At 41.9% G+C, this 27,067-nt stretch overlaps 1 protein-coding gene across 1 annotated transcript; it reads right to left on the bottom strand.

The window, feature by feature from the left end:
* Positions 1 to 1,708: 1,708 nt before the first annotated feature.
* On the bottom strand, positions 1,709 to 25,557 carry gnl1 (guanine nucleotide binding protein-like 1). The gene is made up of 12 exons (XM_080768681.1): positions 25,363 to 25,557; positions 19,819 to 19,975; positions 18,464 to 18,600; positions 17,362 to 17,513; positions 15,398 to 15,469; positions 13,752 to 13,944; positions 12,322 to 12,420; positions 11,019 to 11,201; positions 10,315 to 10,493; positions 8,961 to 9,171; positions 7,460 to 7,600; positions 1,709 to 5,584 (listed from the first exon to the last, which is right to left on the bottom strand). Exons 1-12 carry the CDS (start codon positions 25,433 to 25,435, stop codon positions 5,310 to 5,312), a joined length of 1,872 nt encoding a protein of 623 aa, XP_080624807.1. The 5' UTR covers positions 25,436 to 25,557; the 3' UTR covers positions 1,709 to 5,309.
* Positions 25,558 to 27,067: the final 1,510 nt, after the last annotated feature.

Here is a 27,067-nt window from a genome sequence, read left to right as displayed (position 1 = left end):
GTGTGTTTTGATCTGGCGTGTGTGGTCTCAGCAGTGTAAGTGAGAATGATAGAGAGACTATTGGTCTATGTCACGCACTTGTGTTGTGCGTGTGTGTTGTAGCCTTGTGCAGTGCTTGGGATATTATGAAAACGACCCATATAAAAGCAGTGTGTACAGCACATGTGCCGGTATGTATGTACTGTGTAGGTTGAGTGTATGCATGTGAATGCCAGTAGCCAACTGCCAATATAAGCATTGAAATACTGCATATAAGTGAGTGTGATGTTTTGCATGTGTTTTTTCTCAGCAGTGTCGAGAGCTGATCTTTTGCATATGAAATCTGTATGTGTTCATTCATGTGTGTGCATAATGCCAGCGATGTGTGAATTCTATTGACCTTTTCTATCTGTGTGTGTGTGTGGTCTATTAAGCACATGACCATGACAGTACACGTTTCTCTCTCCAGAGTCTCCATAGATAGGAAAGTTGAGCGCAAACTCGTCTGACAGCGGAGTGAAAATGAGAAGAAAGAGTCGCGGCTCTGTGTCCACACTTGTCACGGTGTGTGACCCACCTTTCCCAGGGTGATAAAACATGAACATGGCTGCAAGATCAGGTAACACATAGCACACATTCAACACTGTAAACACCACAAATGAGACGCCTGTGCGCACAATCAATCGAAGTGCACCTGACCATTAACTGTAGTCCATGGACATCATACTCGTGCTGGCCTTGAAAGCCATCTAGTGACCACATGGGTGTACATGCCAGCGAAGATATACAACTGTAATATTGGCTCATGGAGACTAACCTCTAACCTCCGCCTAGCTATAATAGAGCCAAGAGGGACATTTGTAATCCATGGTGTTTTCCTTTTAATTTGGTTCTAACACACCTGTGTTGTTCTCCCTCCTCCTGAAAGAGTTATTGCAGCTTCCCAGGTGCCCTATATATTAGCTGCATCACCTGTGAGTGTGCGCACGTGTGCATGTGCCTACATGTGCGCCCTCTCATGCTACACCCGGGGGAGTTTGTGAACCAGACATTTTTTTCAGGTCTGCTCAGTGTTCTGGCTCTCATGTGAAATCGTGTCATTACTAGAAAAGGGTCTCACCCACATGTTATTTGGGGTCACACTGGGTGCAGGGGTAGAGGTGAAGGGGGTATAGCTCCTTAGCAGGAACTGACTACGTCATGAGAAAGCTTTCCCTAAATGAGTCCTTAGGAGGGAGAGAGAGAGAAAGAAAAGAAACTGTTCCAAATTCAAACCACATGGGCATTATTGGCGAGACCATTGCTGTAGTAAAAAAAAAAGAAAAACATTCAACACACCAGAATTTAATTAACAGCCTTCTAAATTTATGGTGTCACTCGAGCCAGTAAATCTGGAGTCTTTGTCTGGCTGTAATTATTACCATACAGGCTTTACCTCACATCGCAATTAAAACTGGAGCTTGAGGAAATCAGGCAGCTCATGGTGATGTCTGTCAATCGGAAACAAATCCAGATGAGTTCCTCCTCTTTACTAAAACTCATCTCCACACTCCAATCTTGGTTCATCTAGTCAGCAAATAAAGCTTACAAGTACAATACAATTTGGCACAGTGTCTGCATTATGCAAGGCAAGGGATTTCCACCAACTTCCAGTGCATAAACAATAGTTATTGCAATTCTCTGTAATGGTTGTCATTATTCCAACTAACAGACTTAAGACAGCCCACACTTTCATAGTTGTTAAACCAATTTAATGTGTTTTCTATGGGCGGACCTCAAACAAATGGGTGGTTGATGAGCGAGCTGACATAACGACAGAGTTATAACACTGAGTTACACCATACGGTCTCGAATGGAATATAAATTTCGAAGCATCTAATAGTAAACTACTTGACTGACAAGATCATGACTAGAGACGTCATCTTGAAGAGGTCAATACATTGCATGTGCGTGAGATGATGGCATTAACGTGTACACACAAACTGCATCTATCTTTAAAGTGAGTCTTTTTTTAATTAAGATACTGAAGCTAGTTTGAGGGAGCAATGGTTTTTTGCTTGAGTCAATTCATAGCATTTGCTCTGAGCTTGTTTTTGGTAAAGAAAAAAATATTATGATGTTTTATTTACGATATCTGCCTTCAAATGATGAAATATGTGACCGCATGGAAAGTCACCTAGCAATAGGCTATGGAGGCCTTTAATTAGCCTTGGGAACAGTGCTGTTCCAAGCTCATAACATTTCATTACAATCGCTGTAGCTTTTGCAAATCCCTTCCATTATTACAGCCTAGCTATTGGGATACAGTTCTATTCTTACTGAGGATAAATTAACATCTCGGAGTCTCCAAGTATATAAAGGCCACTTTCATGCTTAGACATCTAATTAAATGTGTCCAAGCCATTGTGTTGGCATGGGTGAATGGGCTCTCTCTTGCACATTAAGCAATATATTTGTTACGGCAGACTATTTCTTACAAGGCTCTTGTGCAAATGCAAGAAGAGAAAGAGAAAGAAAAAAAACATAATAGCCTCAAGAGTGCTTTCCAACTCCTCATAATACCGAGACAGTTTGTTTAAATGACTATTCTTTATTGCAAAGAGCAATCCAGTTCAATGTCAATAGGCATGGAATGAAATGAGGAATGCAACAAATAGTCCAAGAAAAACACACCTCGTACACAGTAAAATCCTGTGTTAATTTAACTCTGACTTAAGAGTTACAAAAGGATAAATGAACACGTATTTCACTGTGCACTCAAACCATTCACACATACACACAATAAACCAAAAGCTCTCCAAAACTTCACATGTCAGTTCTTAAAGGTTTTCCACAATAGTCCAGAGCGACACGACCGTGTCTGAGACAGCAGGGTAGAGTTGAATGACTTCTTAACATTATACAGTAGATTAGTACCGATGGTGTGGCTGGCTGCAGAGTGATGTATTACACAGTAACACAGCGCTGTGCTGTAGACGGTGTTCCCCTTGGAGTGAAATGTTTAATGCCAGCACACAATAACTACAGCACTTCCAGGATTGTAGCAATGAGCCAACATGTCAAAGGAGGAAGAGAAAAAGAGAGAGAGGCTTTTTGAGGTTGTCCATGTTCTCAAAAGCGAGAGAGCGGCGAAATAATGATATTATATGCAGTGAGAAGATTGGGGGAAACATGCCAGTAGATGGAGTGTAACAGCCAAGAAAATATATATTTTTGAAGATGTTTGTTGTGAGAAAATTACCATGACTTACTAGTAACAAAGCATGTGTGAAATAGTCTGGTCTCTCTCTCTCTTTCTGTATGGCTTGCTGAATTAAAGGAGTTTAGTCGTTTAGTCACAGTCATAGAACGTTCCTGTCTGAGCCTTGAAAATGGAATCTTGTCCAGACATAAATGATCCGTATCCCTTCCTTCCTTCTAAACCAGTGGTTTTCAACCAGTGGTCCGGGGACCACCAGTGGTCCTTGAGGGGGTAACCAAATGGACCCTTATAGATCTTTAACTCTTGAGAGCATGAAATGAAACCAAATGGACCCCTTTTACGCTCTCAAGAGCTACATCATTGTTAAACATCTGCATAACTTCATTTACAAGAAGTGTACACAATTAGAGAATGTATTTTGATCGACGTTTGCCAACAGCATTGAATTCTGGACAAAACCTTAGCCAACGATAACAACATATTCTTGTTTTGGGTCTGCGAGGCTAAATCTCTCATGTAATGGTGGTCTGTGGATCAAATGCCAAATAAATAATGGGCCTTGATATGAAAACGGTTGAAAACCACTGTTCTAAACCCACACTCTCAACTACACCACCGAAGAAGGTAGAATCATGCTAACTGAAATAATAACAACCAAGCTGATACAACTGGATAGGGACAAAAACCAAACACAGGTCCAATAACTCCATTAACCACCCAAAACGTGGCTTAATGTGTGAAATGTTGGTTCTATCCTCTGGAAGCCACATGACTGCCTCCCCACCACCACCACCCCCCCTCGGTAACTGACACCACAGTCAGTTGAGTTGCCTTTTTAACTTTGGCATTATAAGCTTTGAGGTCACTTATTATTGAACAGATTGAACATCTGAATGGATTGGATTGTACAGTGGGATGATTGTATAATGAGCTGAAAGGAGATTTTTATTTTTAAACAAACCGCATGCAGGTACAATTCCTCAAACCAAACCCAAACCAAACCTAATCGTCGTAATAGTAATACTGAGGGGGAAAAAAAGGTTATGAGTTGCATGGATAAGGAAGCAAAGCAGAAGGTACGGCATGGAAGAGATACACTGGTCTCTCTACATTATGGAAGATATCATATTTACATGCACACCAGTATACCAATACTAACGCATCATCCTGACTAAGGTCATATTCAATATATTATATTTATTTACCCCAATTTTCTGGTAGCTAGCGATGCAAGGTAAAGATAACAACATAAAGATATTAGTGGCAACCAGGGAATTCCGCCATCACTTTGGATGCTCGTTGGCTGTTAGAAGTCACTGAAAATACAAGGTTGGTAGAAATATATAATCTCAAAGTTGGACACTTATTTATCTCAAACTCATCTACTGCCAAGGACAACTTTCCCGACTAAGGACCCCACTGCCAAGGACGGCATCAAATGTTTTTGATTCAGTGCCCAGATCACCGTTTAGCAGCGTTTCCGTTGCTAGGCGATCGCTAAACAGGGAATGGTCCGTCGGTGAAAGACTTGCCCTCCGTCCACTTCAATGCTAACTGAAATTTCAAAACCCTTTTTATCTCTGGTTATTTTCCCAGATTGAGTTTTTGATCAAAAACGGCAATGTTCACGGCTCATAACGGACTGATGAAAAGATTGCTAGAACATTTTACTTCCAGTTCTAGGCCAATGAGCTGTTAAGATATCCGTCTGAAAAGACCTTGGCAACAGGAGAATAGGGGGCGAAATAAATCAGTGAATGGGTTAACACTATGGATGGAGGATGAGGGTGTCATGCCTGCAAATATAAAGGGGATACTGGTGCCCGTGTAAACGTAGTCAAGGATGAAATGGAGGGGACGGTGGGGCAAGGAGGGTCAATTTATAGTTAATGTACAGATAACTAATGTTAATGTACAGAGATGTTAGTAACGACGAGGACAGATGGGAGTGTTGATGATGGGAGACAGACGACGTGAGGGAGGAATGCAAAAAAGAAAAGGAGAAAAAAAAATGACAAGGAATGAAAGTGCACTGGTGGGTGGACAGGGAGACGCTGAGGAGAGAAGAGAGGCCCTTGTTCTTCCTCGCTGGCCAGACAACACCATACATCCGTCCGTCCGTCCGCCATCACTCGCAATCATTTTCCTGAAGAATGTCGAACATATTGACGGAGAGGCATGACGACGGCGCGTCGTCCTTCCTCCCCGGGCCTCCCAACCCTTCGTCCTCGTCGTCACCATCGTCGTCATCATCGTCCGCGTCCCTGTCCCTCTCTTCTTCCTCCGCCTCGGAGCTGGACTCCCCGTCCTCCTCCTCGTCCCTCTCGGCCGCCCCTTCGTCCGCCTCCGTCCGCCCCTGCATGGCCAGGATGTCCGGCAGGTCGGGGTGGTTTTCCCAGTGCTCTGTGGATCAATCAATCAACCCATCTGAGTGAGCTCTCCCTGGGGTGGTCTCGCTACCCGGGGCGGCTGCTCTATACTTTGTACGATGACCTGCCTTGTTCTATTAACAAAGTTTAAATCAGACATTACACTTTGTTAGTGCTGCCTCAGCTGTGGAGTAAGGTCGGCTAGAAGACATTACCCAATCGCGTGTAATTAGAGAAACAGGCAGGGGTGTTTGGAGTTCAAGAAACCAATTGCTATCCTAAAGATATCTACTTCAAGTGACTTCTGCTGTCTAAACAACACAGGGTGACAGAATGTCCCTATTGACCTGAAACACTGTGCCAGTTGGAAAACAGGAAAGTATAATCATGATTTTATCTCTCTGTTTGGTGTAGGGTAACACTCCATTAGCAGCCATGACAGTAACACAGAGCAGTTTTCTGTGTCTCTGATATGCAACCAAAACCATTATGGGAATTGTAGAATTGCAGAGAAAAGAAGAAATACATAAATAGAAGGGGCAATATTATCCGTTCTATCATTAATATTGTAGTTTCTATATAACAGGGGTAACCAACCGATCAAAACCTGAATAGATTTGTCTGCCAAGCAAACACTGTGTGTGGCTTGAAGCCTTCATTGATTCCTAAAACTGTGAGCCAATCAGATCTCAGTAAAGCAGTGTGTACTCAGCGGGCGTTGAGTTTTCCATGACCGGCTGTTTGGGCTTGGGACGGACCGGCCCCAGACCATGTTTATTGGACAAGACTCAACGATCTCAACCAAGAATTGCAAGGGAAGAGCTACAGATGTTGACATGGAGATTGTTGAATATCAATGTGATATTGAATTGAAGGCCAGAGCTAAAGAGGAGGACTTCTGGTCACTTGTGAGTAGAGAGAAGTAACTACTGGTTGTGCACTTAAGCTAAATGCTTTACTTTGGCACCACATTTTGTGTCCAAATGAAATAAACTATGAAAACCTGCATCTCCCGTCGGGTCAGTCACGCCTCCATATATGGTCACGCCTCGTGACATCACGCTTCCATATATGGTCACGCCTCGTGACATCACGCCTCCACATATGGTCACGCCTCGTGACATCACGCCTCCACATATGGTCACGCCTCGTGACATCACACCTCCATATATGGTCACGCCTCGTGACATCACGCCTCCATATATGGCCACGCCTCGCGCCTCGAAACACGTCACGCCACCGATAAATGGCCATCTCCATATATGAAGATCACGACACTGACCTCATCTAACCCTGGATAACCATAACCATACATGGAGAAGACTGGATCATCACCTAGATCTGCATATACATCTGACCGCAAACCTCAAACCCTTAGATCTCCATATATGGAGCTGACCTGTTCTGACATTCCGTATGTTGATCACATGATTGATGGGTGTACAGTATATTGTATGCACATTGAACCTGTCACAATGGTCTTAAACGTGGTCGTTTTCTTTTGGAATATACTGTAGTGGTAGAACTTGGCTTACATATAGGGAATAAAAAGTGCTCATGGGCTTGAAACGGTTGGTTACCAAGTGCTATTTTTTTATACTTTCTTTGCAAATGGTTAATGCAAACAGAATGAGTTAACGAGAGCATGGTCAAACTCTCTGTGTAGCCAGTATAGGGGGAATGTTGAAATAATAATATTATAATAATTATAATAATCTGCAATGAACGGGGCTCAGGACGGAAATGGGGTTTGAACCAGTCAGAGCATACATGAGTGGAGTCCATTATATCCATTGCGCTCCAACACCATGCAGAACAAGAAGAAGCCTCGTCTGAACCGTAAAGAGCATTTTACATCGTTACCCTTTTCTAAAATGTCAAGCACTCACAACTCAACACAACAAGTTACCTCTGAGGCAGCTGTATCCAGGTGGCCGGAGACACATGCACATTCTCCCATCGATGGCCAGCCTTAGGAGGCCGTTGGCCGCCCGGTAGACATCATTCCGAGCCGCCTTAGCCGTTTTATAGCCTCGTCTCTCTGCCCAGGCTGCGTGACAAAAGAGAGGAGAGGGTAAACACACACATAAAAAGTGTCACTAAAAAGGGGGGGGGGGGGGGGGGGGCTTCGCCTGGTAAGAGTGCAGCATCACAATGAATCACTTTCCAAAGCTGGTCCAGGTTCGATTCCGCCCTGAGGCGACGTGATTCCCCCCCCTTCTCTTTGTTTCTGTCTTTAGGATACCCAGTAGCTATCACTGCAGTAACCATTCTTCCTGTGGTGCTGGGTTCCATCTCTCTCACTGTAACTATCAGCAATAAAACTAAAATGCTGGAAAATAATAAGAAAAAGAAGAATAAAGGTAATGAAAAGAACTGAAAATATTTTCGATTGTTTATATTTCTCCATCACTAAAATAATTGTTTGTTTGCTCCGTCAATGGATGTTCGATGAAGGCCAATTTGTGGCCCACGGTATTCTTGTTAAAGTAAGAGATTGCATGTGGATAAACAGACAGATTGGAGTCCAATTGGAGATAATAAGACCGTCACCACATATACAGTAGGAGTGTGGAATGTGATTTTATTGGAGTTTTTATATTTTATATTTCATTGTAAAATGGTATCACACAATGAAAATAGACAATCTACAAGCTCAGAGCGCGTTGCATCGAATTGTGTTTTCCTATTTTTGAAAGCTTGTTAAATTCGCCATAAATGCTAGTTCCAGGTGCCACCATATGCGTTCAGTTTGAGAGTCATAGTTTTCCCCCCCCCTCACTCACTACACACACTTTAGTATCATTGGCACAAGCACACACTGTTTAACTTTGGTCAGAAGATTTTACATGGCGGAGCGTCGCGGTACAAAAGGCACAAATTAAAAACCGAAACTTGGATGGCAGAAGATCCACCAAGGACAGCTCTCCTGGATTACGATTTATGGACATTTGAAAATGAACAGGCGCCGCAACAAACCTGTAGGAGATACTATTGCAGTATCCTCGGTACCATGAATGAAGGCATTGGCCGCTCTGGGCTAGAAGTGGGAGTCAACCCATCCGGGTGGGCATCACTCCAAATGACGTAGCGCTGCACTGGGGGGGGGAGGGACCGGGGGTGACTGACAGATCGGTGAGATCCAATCAGGGCGTGCGCAAATCTCTGCCGCGACCCGCCCCTCTATAGACCAGAAACCTAACACATTAGCTCAGGCTACTATCGCGGCGACAGAGATCACCCTCTGCATCCGGCTTCCCTCCTGCAGTGTGAACACAGCCTGTTCGTTGGAGCACCCGGCCAAGTATGGAGGCACCGTGGAGGATACAAAGCCCAGTCTCTCCACGGTACCCCTGCACCACCCAGACACCCTCAAGCAGAGACACATTTGGAGAAGAGACCCGATATACCTTCGCAGACGTCCCAAGCAGTCCAGCTGTGCTGCTTCGTAGAGCCCTCCCCCTCCTCCTGCTGCATCTGCTGCTGTAGATGTGGCTTTACGTCGTGGAGGCTGGGGTGTTTGAGCTTCAGCACGGACAAGAAGGGAGTCCTCTCACACAGGTATCCCACCGCTGTGTAAGGCTCCTGCAGCTGAGCGATTGGGTAGATACCAGACAGGATCTACAGCGGAGAGACGGTAACGCAAACATGTGAGAGCAGGGGAGAGACAAGTGTACACCTTGCCACGTTTCTGATCACGTTGTTTTACTTTTAATTAATATTTGAGAATTGAGATTTGAGACTATTCATTAAACTACATTTAGTTATGGTACAGAACAGAAATGTATACACGGGATTTCATAATAAATAGCATCACATGCCTACGACAGAAAGCTTCATTGTCCGCACATTGTCTCCTAATTGTACACAATTTGTACAGTGTGAATTAAAAACATTCACCCATATAGAAATTCCAGATTTTCTTCTTGAATTAAGACCTACAGTTTACTTGTTGAGGGGCACTAGCCCTTCCTATGCACAGCTTTGTGTGTATGTCCATGCTGCGACGTGTTGTGAGCTTGTAGATCTGTCTTTCAGTTCTACTGGATCTCTTCTCCACTAGTCCCTCCCTAACATTTTAGCCTAGTTTTTATTTGTTGACAGAATTTTCAGGATATTTAGTCTTAGTTTTAGTCATCGTAGCTTAGCTTTTATTTAGTTTTCCCCAGTGAAAAACGGTAGTCGACGAACATATTTCGTCATGGTTTTAGTCTACGAAATCAACACTGTAGTGTACACATAGGACATGGCCCACATCTGTATGAATGAGCAGGAGGATGGCATAGATGAAGATCAAAGGTAAGGCCCACATCTAACTAAGCATGAAGATGGTGTACTGTACTGTAGATGAAGGATCAAAGGTAAGGCCCACATCTAACTAAGCATGAAGATGGTGTACTGTACTGTAGATGAAGGATCAAAGGTAAGGCCCACATCTAACTAAGCATGAAGATGGTGTACTGTACTGTAGATGAAGGATCAAAGGTATAAGGTAGGGTTGCAGATCAAAAGGAAAGCAGAAACAAGTATACAAATCACTATAGCAACCAAATAAACAGTCTTTGAAATATATCATCAATAATCCAAACACCAAGAAGGATTTCCTTTACGAGAGAGGGAGATAGAGAGAGATAAAGCGCGCTATTCTAGAAGAGTCAAGCCACCGAATGCAAGTCTACACACGCAGTAAAGGTCACAAGTGTACACACACAGTCACACAGACGCACACGGCACGCACACAGACACACACACACACACACGTACCTGTAGCTGTTTAATGACACGGGAGGGGAAGACGAGTCCAGGGCAGTCACACAGTTTGACTGTGGGGGTGAGGTAGTACGTTTGGAAGTATTTGGTGTGGCCTGGAGTTCGAGACACACTCACCACCTTCCTCCCAACCAGACTGTTCAACACAGACGACTTGCCGACGTTGGGGAAGCCTGGAAGAGAGAGAGAGACAGACAAGACATTATTTTTTATATGCGTTTATATGCTCAGTGGTTTTCAACCAGTGGTCCGGGGACCACCAGTGGTCCTTAAAGAGGTTCCTGTTGGTCCCCCAGCTAAATAATGGAGAATTGGTAACCAAATGCACCCTTATAAATCTTTAACTCTTGAGAGCGTAAAATGAAACCAAATGGACCCTTATGGGTACATTTTGGTTCCATTTCACATTCTCAAGAGTTAAATTATTGTTAAACAGAGACGTCTGCACAATTACAGAATGTAGTATAATTGTTATTTTGCCTGTTATCTATCCTATCCTACCAACATCAACACAGCATGGAATTGTGGGAAAAGAATCAACAACAACCAACAACAACAAAATATTCTTTAGTTTTGGGTCCGAGAGGCTAAATGTCATCAAATGGTGGTCCGTGGCTCAAATGCCCAATACATAATGGGCCTTGATATGAAAAGGGTTGAGAACCACCGTCATAAATGACTGGACATGGATTATCTACCTATGCATCCCAATGTGAGGACCCCGTCCTTATAGAGCTCCTTCATTGGGCCGCTCATCTCCATGGCGGCGTCGCTCTGGTGCTCCATGAGCACAGACTCCGCCCCCTCGTCCGACGGGTCCCTGTCGCGTTGCTGGGCGACCGTGTCTCTCTGGATCTTCTGCTCCCAGCTGGACAGGTCAACTGGCGTGGAGGAAGAGGGGGCAGAAATGGTGTGACAATTTCACTCGACTCACATTTGAGAAGGCTTTTTTGGTCAAATCTGTAATATTAAACATAAAATATATACAATATAGACCATTCTCAATGTGGTGTCACATCTGCAGCAATAAGCACCTTCATCATTGGATACTGTAAATTTAATTAAAACCTTTTCCGAAAGTTTTACATAGGAATTTATAGCCTGCTATTGACACTTGATTCATGCAAAACAGCCATTAATATAAACGAAAGACAAATTAGTTGTGTTTCATTTTCAACTAAGGGACTGCAATGGAAATAAAATAATTATCCTTTTGATAGTGATGTATAACTGTATGTGCATTTTTCTGTACATGTAAACATTGTCAATAAACATATATCAACAAATGTTGATATAAGTGGCAGTCAATTAGACATGCCTGCCGGGCCTCTGTTGTCAAACCCAGACCGGGATTTTAATTTACCCACTTTGACGTTTTAATGCAAATCGGAGATAAATACAAAGAACGGAGTGAGAGCGAAAGATTAAACAGGTGCGCTCCCTCTGGAAACTGCCCTTTGTTGAAGGCAGTGGGGTGCTCAGCTTTGAAAATAAAACTTAACTCATAAACCAACTAAATGGAAAAGGCGGCACTCCCAAAATAAAAGATGCAAGACTGGCTCAGATGCAATTTCTCACATTTATTTGAGAACGCCGACGCGTTTCGGCAGTGGCCTTCTTCAGAGCAGAGTCAGCTCTGAAGACGGCTTACTGCCGAATCACGTCAGCGTTCTTCTCAAATAAACATGAGAAATTGCATCTGAGTCAGTCTTGCAAGCAACTTTTTCCATTTAGTTGGTTTAAGAGTGAGAGACAGTGAGTCCTGCCTCTATAGAGGGTATGCGTGTGACATCATCATCAAACCAGGGAGTTATGCAGGAACGCCTACTGACTGCCAAAAAATTACTTTCTAGCATTGACAGCTCATACATCCAAACAGATCCAATATGATTGCATTAAACGACGTTAAACAACATTAAACTCACTTTGACACTCGATTTGACATTCACTTTATGCATGCGCATACCCTCTGGATAAGAACGGAGTGAGACTGAGGCATACCTTTACCAGCAGTGATCTCCTGACAGGCCTTGAGGATTTCTATTAGACCCCCAGCCTTGTCATAGCCAGGTCTCTTCTTCATACGCTTCTTCTGGAGGACTGTGTACAGACAGACAGACAGACGGAGGTCATTGTGGGCACAGTTCAACAACATGTTAGGTCTTCTTCTGGAGGACTGTGTACAGACAGACAGACAGGTCAAAGCAAAGTTACCATGTTTACCCAGGGTAACTGGACTAAGCTCAAGAACTTGTTTACAGCCAGGCCCTGCTCATAGAACATTTCATGGTAGGGGTTCAATGCCTTGCTCAAGGGCGAACTAGCGACCTTCCGATATCAAGACCGCTCCGCAAACCGTTCGGCCACCGCTGCCTCAACAACATGTTAGGTCGTGTGCCGTCCTGAACCCATTTAGACCTGAGGACGATTCTACAAATGTCTTCTAAAACCTGATCAAAGTTTAAGTTTTCTGAAAAACCCATGTTTCTACGTCAGTTCTCAAACATTTTCATAAATATATGTAATTGGCTGCCAACCCCCATCTGAAAATATGTTGTTCCAGGGAACCCTCCAGAAAAACGTTCGCTCTGAAAGAATATGTATTCAAAGATTTGCGCCACATTTTCAGGATTTTTCAAAAAATCTACAAGCTCGTAGCATGGCACAGCAGTGCGAAATGTAATCATCTTTTCATTATGGATCATTAGAAAGCACTTTGTTTATTAGTCACACAGTGAGAGGGGGAAATAAATCCTATTGGAATCGAGATGCATCAGTAATCGATATATAATGGAATCGTAGCTCTGAATCGGAATCATGGCAATCATCATGTACCTAGAGATATATCCGCCCCATATTTACCACTATATACTATATATCATACGATGAATAGCAAAACTATATGATCTACAAGCTCACAATGTGGCGGGCCTACCCGATAGCCGAGTGGTTCCGGCACATAACACATGGGGCTCCATTTTCATCACCGCTAAACCCCTTATATCTAAACTTCTTTGCCTTTTTTAATATTTTGCAAAACATTTTTGAATAGTTAAAATGGCCAGTCTACAAGCTCACAACGTGTCAATGTAGATTGGCTAGTTGAACAATTCAAAAATGTTTTTCAAAATAGTAAAAAAAAAAGGCAAAGAAGTTTAGGGATAAGGGGTTTAGCGTTGACGAAAATGGAGCCCATGGGCTCTAATGGTTCGATAGCAGCATGACACTCCCCTAAACACAGTTTACTACTGTATGTGTCTCCTGTCTTTCTCCAATGTATAACTGTCAAATAAAGCCTCAGAAAATAACGTCCCTCCCCTCCTGCACACACACACACACACACACACACACACACACACACACACACACACACACACACACACACACACACACACACACACAGTACACACAGTACACATCCTTCTCTTCACCTGTGCTGTAGCCCTGTCCGGGGTGGGAGGTGAAGCACACAGTGTTGAGGTGTGGGAACTTGGAGGCCAGGTAGTGTTTCCAGGCGATGACCAGTGGCGGTGGACAGAGGTCCGCTTTGTTCAGCACCAGGACCACCTGTTTGTGCAGCTCCGCCGTGATGTACTGATACAGAGCTGGGGGGAACTGCAGCACCTGGGGGGGTTTACACACCACACGACACTTAAAGTAAGGAATGCATACACACAAACACAAACACACACACACACACACACACACACACACACACACACACACACACACACACACACACACACACACACACACACACAACGCACCTTTCTTTTCACAGTGGCTTTCTGTACAGGGCTAAATTCTACCTCCAACACATCTAGCTCCAAAAGTAGTAACTAGAACACACGATTATTCCGTTTTTTTGCTCTTCTTGAATTTAGGTCAAATTTGGAAACTCGTTGTTGAGGCGGTGAGTCATCTCTCCGCTCAAAATATCGGTGACACAAATATTAGAAATGAGAAAATGTGTCGCTACTCGGTACACGATCCACTATTATTAGTAGACATTCAATGTTATTAATATGACCTACCGGTAGTATTATTTCATATTAGCTTTAAGCTTTAAAAAAAATCTAAAATATGAATTCTTGTCTCCACCAGGCAGAAGGCAAGGGGAGAGAGTATGTTTTGTCTGTGTGTGTGTGTGTGTGTGTGTGTGTGTGTGTGTGTGTGAGTCCGTCCGTCCGTCCGCGTGTGAGTGTGTGTCCTTCCGTCTGTGTACAGCTAATCGTTAACCCGGCACACACACTCCCTGGATGTCATACAATGAACCACCAGGAGGCCGACTTTTGTAAAACACATTTTTTTAATATTACTCCTCCAGATTCTGTCCAAAACTCCTACAAATCGTTACACACACACACACACACACACACACACACACAGTATCTCTATAGTCATGTGTTCAAGACGGATCTTTACAATATTTCATATTCCATCCTGATTGGCTAACATTGGCTTTCAAAGTTTGCAGGATTGGCCCGTTTTGAACAAAAAGCCTCAAATCATGAACGCAGCGTGCAATTTAAGTGAAATCTTTCACAGACTTTCCTACTAGGCTGAGGAATATATCCCACCCTTTTCACATTGGCCTATTATAGCGCCACCAACAGGTGGATTTTTGCGAAACACATTTTTGGAACAAAATGCCTCAAATCTTCCAATCCAAGGTGTGAGAAGAAATGGCACCCTTTTCACATTGGCCAATTATAGCGCCACCAGGAGGCCACAACCTGACCTGCCCTGGTGGAGATCTGTGCCCCGAGGGGCACTTTATCTAGTTCTTTATTCATTCAAGTCTTTAGTCATGATGATTATGTCTTTTACACATAGTAAATATTTTCTGTTATATTCAAGTCTTTAATCATGATTATGAATATGATAATTGATTGTGCTATTCTAGAAGAAAATAGGTGTGTGTGTAGGAGAGTCAAAATACTGTTCTCTGTTGTTTAAAGTGCTACCGCTCAAGGAGTTGTTGATTGTCTTGTTGTTTGTCTCCATCTAGTGGCTCACCCAGGGAGTCACAACAATACCATGGCATCACTAAGCTTAAAAGAAACACATGACCTACCGGATGCCTGATGTCCACAATGAACAGGATCACGTCAGACATCTCCATCACTCTCCACAGCTGCCTCCACGTCTGAGAGAGAGAGAGAGAGAGAGAGAGAGAGAGAGAGAGAGAGAGAGAGAGAGAGAGAGAGAGAGTGTGTATAGCAGTAAAGTGGGAGTGTAGCAGTGCATCCGTTCAATACATTTGATTAAGTACCCTGGTTCAGGAAACAACAGTATCAATACATTCACATGAGAATCTGGATAAAAAGACGACCCTGGACAAAATCTTTGGATCTCACCACATTATTTAGTTTTACAAAATCAAAAATAACAATATTATCTGGAGTTCTAATCTCTCTCCCAATTGAATGTGAATGATCATTGTGCTGTATTATTCTAGAAAAATGCGTTTCAAACGACTGTTCTCTGTTCGCACAGAGCACCTCCATTTCGTCACGCCGTACCGAAAGCAATTCCCCACCACCCCTGGTTGGGAGGCAATAAAATCTAATTCAATTTCAATCTAATGTTCAGGGGGTTAGGTCTTTTAAGATGGAACGCGACATGGCAGGCCTGCCCAAGTCATCAACGGTTTGCAGGAGACACACAAAGGCTGCCTTCCTCTCTCCAGGCTGAAGCTGATGTTAAAGTGATGACGAAAACGGAGTGCACAGAGTCATGTAACTCACCTACAAAGGATGGATTAGCAACCCCAGTGCGGCCTTACTTCAGCATAGAAGATGTTTTTCTAGCACCTTAACGAATGTTCATAAGGTACCATGTAATAAATATGTAGATATTTTGCATTTTGTTTGATCTTTCCCCCTCCTTTCTCTCTCTATGGAAAGAAACGATGCGATGGGAACGATGCACCAAATAAAGAATTTCACCCACTTCTTAACTTCTGTAAACCTGTGACGTGACAATAAATCCGTTTCTGATTTTGAAGGGTAATGTGTCAAAAGTCAGTTTATTTTTAGTCGTCTAAAATGAGTTTGACGTCTTGCAATTCGGCCCAAATGTATAGTGATATATATATACCTTATATATAGTTGTCTCATCGTATGCCAATATGCATTGTGAAAAGTATAGTGTACAACCAATGGTCAATAACATTAAACAACTGCATTATATGCAGTGGTGTAGTCCAGGGGTTCTCAACGTTTTTGGCTGGGGACCTTTAGAAATGCTTTGGCCATGTGTTGCGAAAAATGGCAGATGGATGAGAGGAGTGAGTGTAGAGCGATATCTCATAAATAGGTTATTGTATTAATTTGGGAAAATACGTTTGAGTATAATATGTATGCTATTTGTCAAAAACTTGCATGGAATTCATTCATTCTTCTTTATCTCATTTAAGTCAGTACAATGAATGTAGAGTGCAATAAAAATGTCTATTCTGTCCACACGTTTCACTCAGTCTCTACCGATAGCTCAGCATCCGATAAGAACAGAATTCCTAAGTGTATACAGTGTATATTATTTGTTTTAGATTATGTATTATTTGAGGTCATTTTGAGACATTTTGTAATTCTTTAGACCCAAGAACAAGTTGTAAAGAGGGTGTACACTAGTCTGCAGGGATGCACCGCCATGCCATGAGCCAAACGTGGCAGCATCAGGTTGAGTTCAAAATCCAACTCATCCTGACATAAAAAGGTTTGAACGTGTCTCTCTGGACCTTAACCCATTTTGGGCGGGAACCCCTTTTGGTGTTTTGATGTTATACTTTAGCTATTGAAAAATAGCAGATCTACGAGCTTGTAGGTCTGCTATTTTTTTTTAACCGTGAAAATGTGGTCGCAAATTTGGATTTAACTCAAATCTTTGCTTCTGGGGGGGTCCCTGGAACAACATATTTTCAGATGGGGGGGTGGAGGCATATTACATTTTTGGGGTCCTTGACATGAAATATTGAGCACCACGGATATAGAAAGGTTTTTCAGAAAATAAATATTTTTTTCGCCGTTAATGGCTCACCTCCAGGTTGTGCTCAAAGTGGCTGAGGGAGCCGGCTGGGTTCCTGGAGTGCAGGTCGTCCAGGTAGTCTCGGTACGACTTCTCCTCTTTCCTCAGCAGCTCCTCGTGTTTCATCTCGTAACTCCACGACGGCCTCCTCGGGAAACCAAGACCTGCCGTTCAACAACCGCAATGTTCAGTCATTTCATTATAATGATTATGTCATCGCTGTTGGGTAGAGAGACCTTGTACTGTATGTCCAAAAACTATTCCGTTTTTTATCATTATGAAAATAAAAAGACAATCTTGTAGGTCAGCTATTTTCACTACTTTTGTGCAACACTCCTGTTGTATGATGACAGGCACAGGAACGATACACTCTATGTAGCATAACATAATAATGAGGTCGGCTGTCAAGCAGTGACCCATAGTTAGCCGTTTGTATTTTGCATCTCTATACGATACAGTATGAAACCATGGTACTGAAGCCATTTGAGTCATTTTTGTTTACATACATTTCCATTAATGCTAACTTAACAACATGAACCCTAGCTTCCATATTCTGGGACAAACATTTGACAAGAATAGCAGATTTTTGGCAAAGAGGTTCGGTGTATGTACAGTATATGGAAAAACATAAGTGGACCAAGTATAGATAGTAAAGTATGGACAGCCCAAGGGGACTGTGATCAAGTTAGGTTAAAAGGTTAATCGACATGCTGGCAGCCCAGTAAAGTAGCCTGATTATCAGGGCTGGATCCAGGCTACTAGTAAAGAGGCTAGTATGTCTGCTTGGATAATAATTCCAAATATGGTATATGAGAGGTGAGGGAATTTATCGATTATGGCTGAACTCAGGTTCAGCCATAACGACATTAGTTAACCTACAAGCTTTATTTAGGTATAGTAGCCAACTACTGATTAGTAATCAGGTAGCAGCTATAAGACTGGTTTGTACAATAAATAATATCATTTTTAAGAGAGAAGAGTGGACCACCATCTTTCAATATGTATGTGGTGCAGGTTGCTTAGTAATCTGACTACTAACCGGTCCCCAATCAATCACCGGCCACCAAACTATGCAAAGAATGACGCCATGCAAAGCCCACCCCCCCCCACACACCTTTCTCTGAGGGGTAGATGTCATCAATGTCCACTTCGAGGTCTTTGTCGGACACTGGCTGCAGAACCTTTTCTCTGGCTATCTTCTTTCTTTTCTCCACCTCTTCTTTACTCTCCTTCTCAAAGTGCAGTCGAAACCTGATTGGCAGAAGGAAGTCAATATGACCTATTTTTAACGGGTTTATCTTCAATTAGGTGTCTCATGTTAAAGTGCAGCCAGGCACTACAGAACGGGATTGAAAAGAGCCAGATTAATTGCTAGCCAGCAATTAAAAAGGTTTCCAGAACTTTCCGCTAATAAAGTACATTAACAATATTGTGCACTCTTCACCCTCAGCTGAACAGTTTCCAAAGAAAGCCCTGACAGTTGCTTTAGGCCGCTTTGCCTTTAGGTTTTATTTATTAGCACGTAAAAAAAAAAGTTAAAAACAGAAGAAAGATACATACATATTAATATTGTGCAGAAGTTAGAAGCAGTCCCTAACAAGTGTGCATCTCTAACACGGGCATACAAGAATCTCAAAATCCTCAGTGCCATATGCGACCTCCTTCTTTTATTGTCTGCAGGCTCACACACACACATTGCTCCAATTAGAATTTTCAAACATTAGCTCCCATTTCCAATTCAAGCATGCAATCAGCGCCTCCAGGCACCGCATCATCACCACTGAGAGAGAGAGAGATGAAGGACACTTTTATGAGACCCAGTATAAATCTGCATGATTAAGGACACATTTATGAGACCAGTATAAATCTGCATGATTAATAGCATATAATCATTTATCACACCTCTGGTATATTTCTCAGTTTTACGTTTTATTTTTGTTTTATTTCAGTTCTGAATCTCATCAGGACGGCAGTGGCTCAGGAAGTAGAGCAGTCTTCTTGATATAGGGAGGTCCCTGGTTTGATCCCCGGCTCCTCCTGGCTGTGTGTGTCCTTTATTAATAATAATCCTTCCAGTGTATGTAAATGTAAAGCACATTGTATGTACAAGTGCCTCTTTGGAGAAAGGCACTATATAAACGCAACATTTATCATTTAATGAACCAATATACTCCAAACCAGTGAAGAGCAATCATGTGAACGCAAGCTTTTAGCCATAATTTTGAAGCCCTAATAGAAATTTGTATTCATCTATGCACATCCTACCAGTCAACATCTTTAGGCGTTACATGCGCACAGTGTCAGAAATCATGGTGATGACTCACTTACTGGTTATTCAGAAATGATGCACTGACACTCAACAAAGAGCCCCCTTTGTCCCTCAGGATTTCATTAGCATATACCCAGATTCTAATGAAGACAACATTTTTAAAAGACCCTCACTTTCACGACAGTCCTAGAAGTACTCACCTGTTCATTTCATTTCTGCCGTCTCGGTCTCTGGCGGGCTGTTGGTTTATTCTCCTGATATCAGTGGTCTCGCTGTCCGAGGTGTCCGAGTGCCTCGCGCCCCCTCGTTCCACGCTGGCATTACGACTGCTGGGACCGTCACATGGGCCTGTGTCGCCTGGAAGACAGAGAGCCAAAAGGTCAAAGTCATATTATGTGAATCAGAATCAGAAACAGAAGCCTTTAACTGCCATGACATGTAAATGTTAGACATTTGGTTTGGTGGAGACAGCAGAGTGAGGTTACAACATTAGGACAAGTGCAAAACAGGACAGAGAGTTCAAGTGTTCAGGTCAGACAGCACAAGTCAGTCCATATTCACTCTGAGTGGGGATGGAGGGAGGATAGAAGGGGGTCAGGGACACCATCCGGCTCATTGAGGAGCCGGATAGCCGTGGGGAAAAAGCTGTTTGAATGTCAGGCCTTCATAGTCTTTAGGGAACACAACCTCCTGCCTGAGGGAAGCGGGGCAAAATGACTGTGGCCTGGGCGTGCGGGGTCAGCCATGATCTTCCACACAAGACGCCACGTGGCAGTGGATCTGGAGATAGAGTGGCTTTCTGGGAGTCTGAAGGCTCCTGGTTCAATACCTGCATGCTTCACAAAGTGTTCCATTCTTGAGCAAGACACTGACTGAACCCCTAGCCTCGGAAACCCAGACGTTTTACTGAACCCCTAACTGGTCCCGATGAGAAAGATGGTGCCTTGCATGGTTGCTTCCGCTGTTGGGAGTGTGAATGTGTACCGCATTGTTGCACGTAATGAGTGTGTGTGTGTGTGTGTGTGTGTGTGTGTGTGTGTGTGTGTGCTGTGACGGCCCGAAATGGTCCCCGAGCCGTCTGTTCGTGACACCTGTCACTCACCCCTGGGAACCGCCTATTGCCCCGTTGTGCGAGTGCGAGTGTGGAGGCAGACAGTCAGAGTGAGAGAACGTTGGACCTGTCATGTGAACGAGGAAGTTAGCCCCTCGATTCTCTGTGCCGTTTTGGTCCGTAATGTGACGTAGCCTCGGGCGTTGATCAAACCCTACAGAGCTACAAGTAACCATCCAAACGGACGACAATAAACCACAACTGAGGATCTCCGCATCCTGGTCTGTTCCTTGGCTCAGCTGTCACGCACGGTGGCGGTGGCATTTGATTTCCCCCCTATTATTTCAAGCGCTTGTTTTGTTTATTATTTTGTTGTTTTGGAGACTATTAAAGAGCCGCTCTGCTCGGACAGACGGACTACTTTAATTTACCTAACATTCACGTTGCGTCTGCGTTGCGTGGATCTGGAACAATACCAATAGTTTATTTATTTATGAACTGCGCACGGTAACTCACTAAACTGCAAACGGTTGACATGAAATCATGGTTTGAGAGTGAAGGTTACGTGTGAGTTGACAAGTGTTTTGTGTTGTTTATTTCTTGGTGTAAAAGGGTTTGCATTTTAACATTCACGTATGGTTAAACCCAGATGAGGAAGAACTCAATCAAAAGGAGAAATAACATTTCTCTGCTAGACAAGATCTACCTGGCACCCCTAAAACCTTTAACCAGCCTAAGGGGAAACCGTTACAGTGCATGCATGCTCAAGTTAATTTGTCATGATTTATACAGTGCCATACATGATGCCAAAATACTGTTCCTACTTGGTAGTAGAGCAACCGTTAATGGTTAATCAATCTCTATTTTGGGCATTTCATTATGGGCAAAAATGGAAAGAATAGTGAAAATAGCAGATCTTGAAGATCACACATTGATCACAGTGTGTAAGCTTGTGGATCTGATTCTGCATGACACCTGTGTGACAAAGTATTTAAAAAATTGGTTATTGGTTAATCCATTTTTTTAAATGTTTTTAAAAAGCACACTTCTCGATTATTCGATTAATTAAAAAAGGAATAAATACATCGCTAAGAAGATACCGGTAATCGATAATTGCAGCACTACTACTTGCTATATATAAACTTCTTGTGAAAGGTTTCGTAACCTATTTTTCTTAAACCTCAAAAAGCATAACTCACAAAAGCACATACTATATGAAGCCAACCATTCTTACAAAATAATTGCTGCCAGGGTCTGTGCATTTGTGAAACAGAAATGCTTTTGACATACCATAGTATGAATTATTATATAATTTAATTACCCCCTTTCATGACAACGCCAGGCCCAGGAAATTAATCCCAATGCATTTTTCCCATAGACATTCGTCGTATGAGTCTGGAGTCTGGAGTCGTGACAAATCATGACAACAAACACAATATTTTGGACCAAACAAAAAATTACAAAGAAGAAGGAATTTTTTTTTTGTAACCTGCCGTTTTTTTCTACTTTCTAATTCTTTGTTTGGCCCAAAACATTGTGTTTAATCTGTTTATTGTCATGATTTGTCACGACTCACGACAAGAGTTGGCTTTGTCTGCGGCGTAAACGTCTTTAAATAAATACTTTCTGAAAAGTCTATGAGGAAAATGAACGGGGATTTATTTTCCGGGTCTGGACTGTGACGCTCTATCCACACTTTTCCTGGGCTGTGTGTGCTCCAGTTCCTGTTGATTTCATTGGCTTTCATTGGATCAAATCGACAGGAACTGGAGCACACACAGCCCAGGAAAAGTGTGGATAGGCATATAGGCTCTGGCCAGACAGCACGCTGCGTGTTCGAGGCACAAAAGAAAAAAAATAATAATAATAATGGCAGCAATACTTTTGCCCACACTGACGAAGGCTGGATAACTGAAAGTTTGTTTGTATTATATTATGCTGCTGTAAAGAAAATAAAAGGAGAAGACTGACTCTTGCCACTGTGTGCGACCCATTACCTGTTATAAACTGTGTAGATCAAAGTCAAGGTAAATTTGTCTTGGGCTTTCACCACTGCTGCAGCCACACACAAAACATACTAAAAATACATAACGGAGGGGGACACGAGTCACACGACATTACACAAGTGCACACATAGAGTATGGTTAATCTAACCTTTACCTTTCACAGTCACTGCTGTTTCAGAGCCTCGTTCAACATCTTAGTTGATGCTGGTACAAACGATCTTTTAAACCTAATGTACTTCCACTTTGGTTCTCTCCATTTAACCCATTCTGGCCGGGAACCAAATTTTGGGTTCTGTACAGTATGTACAGTATTCAAAAATGTAATTTTTTTGATGCTGCTACATAAATATTTGAAGTTTTTCAGAAAACTTAGGTCAGGATTTAGAGGCGTTTTTAGAATCGGCCTCGGGCCTAAATGGGTGTTAAAACATGGGTAACATCACTGACAATTTTTGGATAGCGTACCTGCTGTACTAGTTAGTCAGAGCGTGTTGTTTACAAGAAAAGGCAATACTTTTGTAACAATGCCAGGTCTTCCCCCTAAATGGTGGATATGTTTCATTTTTATTATGAAAATCTTAACGTGTGCTTTCTGTACAGTGTTTATAAAGTCTCTAGCTGATTGTTGTCTCTCCTGCACCTATTTTGCTACCCTCAACTTTTCTATTAACATCATTCACAACAGTAATGCAACAGAGCAACACTCTGATGTACGCAGGACAAATTGATGACTTTACTAGACTGTGATGGTACTGTAGCTGACAGTAATCAATAAAAGCGTAGATTGGATATCTGACATAGCGCTGACCTAATGTGTGAGTTGTTGTGGAGGTTATAAATGCTGTGTCTTGTGAATGTGTGGATGGATGTTTTTTTTTTACATTGTATACCTGTTGTACATTAGAGGATATTATGTTAGCTTCTAACTGGCTGTCTTGGCTGGCTGTGTCTGTTTACAATCAATAAATGGATGAGTAATATCTTTCTAAAATTAAACAAGGATTAGACAGAAATCTTATAAGTTGGCCACAGGGCCCAGAACAAAGTGGGAGACCCAGCTCTTTAAAAGACACGAGACCAGAATTAACAAGCCTATGTGTTATTTTAGACTATATGAAAAATAGAGTCTGCAACACTGGTATGAAACTCAGCTCCACTGGTTTATTAGATTCGACGTTTCGATCACTTATAGGATCTTCTTCAGGAATTATTTTAGACTATACATTGGTAAATGGGGCATTTTATAGCATTTTTATCCAAAGCACTTGCATAGATTGTGCATTACATTCACAGTCACACACACATTCATACACCGATGGCAGAGGAAACCATGCAAGGCAGTGCAGGCACCAACCTGCACAGCAGGAGCAAAATAGGGGTTCAGAGTCTTGCTCAAGGACACTTCGTCTTCGACACTAACTCTGGGGGAGCCCGGGATCGAACTGTGAACCTTGCGGTTCTCATCCGGCCACTCTAACGCCATTCTACCCCTGAGCCACTGTGTTTTAATTCCAACCCATACCAGGACCAAAACATTCTTACATCTCAGACATATTGCCAAAGCACAACCACTGCTAACTCAGCAAGAGGCTGAAAAACAAAGTCATGCTTTTATCTCAAGTAGGTTGGACTACTGCAATTCTTTGTTAAAATGATTCCAGCTTATTCTTTGCGTTCCTGCTAAATAAGACTGCTAACAAAAATAGAGAACACATTAGCTACATAAAAATAGAGAAAACATATTAGTCCAGTCTTAGCTACACTACACTGGTTCCCTCACTGTTTTTTCCAGGGTCCATATTCTAGTGCTTTTACTGGTTTACAAAACTCTCTATGGATTAGGGCCGACCTACATCACAGACTCCCAGAGATGACGTTTTCTTCTGTTATGAATGATCCCAAAGGTAGACTTTACCTAGAGACATTACTAGATAGGTAGGCTCTGTTGAAATCTTTGATACATTAAAAAAAACTAAATTTTTAACCTGGCCTTTGAATACATAGATAGGCTATAGTACGATTTCTCATCATATTTCTATTGCCATTTTTGATTAATTTGATTTCCATTGAACTTATCTTACTGATAACTTAGCTTTACTCTTGTACTCTTATTGCTTTGTTTTATTTGTTTGGATGAAATAACTGATTTTCTTTCTTTTAATCTGTACCCTGATGAATGCAAAGCACAACTGAGCTTCATCATTTGCATTTGTGCTTTACAAATAAAGGTTTATGATGATGGATGATGATGATCAGATGATTATTATTACCATGTCTCTTTGGTCCAGCAGTTCACTGCCTATGAAAGGTTCTACACTACACAAATAAACTAAATGACCAGGCATCTTCTAGTTGCACTGTTAAACAAACAAAACACACAAGCAAAGGTGACACTGACTGACATTGTCATTAGAGCATTATAAGTGTCGTTAAAAAACTCAAAATCAGACTGTGTTTACACATCATGTCGGACTTTCCAACTACGTATCTGTTGTCTATTAGATATAGCCTATATCGTTAGCAGCTTCAGTCCAAGTCAAGTAAACAACAATTTATGTTTCTAAACGTACACATGTACGCACACACACGCAGTTACGCACGCGCGCATATTGTCAACTGCTGAACTAACTGCTTCGTTAGCATTGAAGCTAAGCTACAACGTAGCCTCACGTTAAGGTTCTTCTCACCTCTCTTTCTCTCCCGTTTCACTTGCAGTTGCTTCTTCTTCTGTTTATTGCTGAATGGCTTTTTCCGAGGCATACTTACAAATTATTTAGCAACGAAACTAGTTTGTATGTTGTCAGATTTCACTTTTGTACGTTTAACCTGGGTATCTACAGTGTTATAGGGCGCTAACGTTATTATTTACATTGATGTGAAGTTTCTGGACTCGTCCACTTTTCTGTGACGCCATGCAACCATAGTGCAACCCACTGCAGACTGCAGAACGGCGGAGCAAACCATTATGTCCAGTGTCCACGAACATGTTTGTTTTTAGTGGCGTCTACTTATCATATACCTTCAGAGTGATCATCTAAACATCAAGTATTAATTTTAAACTAAAATGTATGCACTGTGTGTACTTTCAGTCTATATTGGCAAAAGGCAGCCTATGATCAAACGGAATAAACATGTTATTGGTACAGTCCTCTTTGTAAACACCTCACAAATTTGCATGTCACACATTCCAGCACACAGTGGCATATTCGGTGGTTAGGAGGAGTTTAGGGAAATATTTACTTAAATAAAATTAAATGTAGACTTCAAGATAAATAAATAAAAACGTTGTTTCCTAGCTTTTCAGAGAAAAGTGTGAATAGGCTATACGTAGCTTCTGTTTGAATAAGTATCATTCTAGATTCAGAGAATTAAACCATTCATTCACAATAAATACAAAAACCCAGTTAATAGAACAATGTCAAAAAGCCAAGGTTTCAGTGAGATTTTATTGTATCATAATAACCCACTAATCTCATGTATGTCAGTATGCCTATAAACGAGCATTATTTATAAACATTGGTAGCAGTGGAAGTATAGTACCAAGAATGCATTTGGATAACAATGTAATTCTTATGATATACACAGAAAAAAAAAGAAATACAAAGATTACATAAAACACTAACCAGTTTATCACTTAATGTTTTAAGTAAAAAAGAGCTGCGATATGATCAATAGTGTATATAGATTACCACACAAACATTTTGTATACTGTTACAAAGTGTATATATATATATATATACTGTAGTTGCTCTTTTTTGTTTTGCTTTCCAGAAATGGTAATATCAATTTGCTTCCCTTTTAAGTAAAACATAAAAAAATTAAAGAATAACATGAAAAATATCACCTGTGGGCATATATTTTACACAACGGTAGAGGTACTGTAATAACACTGATATAAAAAGAACTGAACGAGCCTGTATGAAAGTAAAAAAAAAAATACCTTCACAGTTACCTGTCAGCTTTATTAACAGAGTGATCACCACCACTGTTGTTGTATTCAGAGGGGACGAACACAAGGCTAGAAAAGACCATAATTTAAAGAGAACCAGCGGTTCTTTTCTTTTAGCGTATTCTCTGTTCCTATCGTAATAACACCATCACTGTGATGGACTGAAACAGACATTATTGCAGCCTTTTACATGCAGCTCCGCCTCGTCAGACAACACAGCAGAGCAAAAACTATAAAGGGGGAAATCAAACGGAGCAGAGAGAAAGTAAAAAGTGACTAATTTAATTTTAAAAACAAATTTAGTCCATGGTATATAATCCAAAAATCTTCTACCTCTTCTGTCGTCTCCATCCATCAGTCGATAGTTTAGGCACTGTCAAGTGCAAAGCTCCTCTATTACCTCAGTATTGCTTTTATCCAATCAAGCACCGTCCTCCATTACA

The sequence above is a fragment of the Protomyctophum bolini genome (assembly GCF_963924005.1).
Source record: "Protomyctophum bolini genome assembly, chromosome: 7".
NCBI classification, from domain to species: Eukaryota; Metazoa; Chordata; class Actinopteri; order Myctophiformes; family Myctophidae; genus Protomyctophum; species Protomyctophum bolini.
The sequence above is the reverse complement of the archived record's forward strand: the minus strand, read 5'-3'. Positions and strand labels throughout refer to the sequence as shown.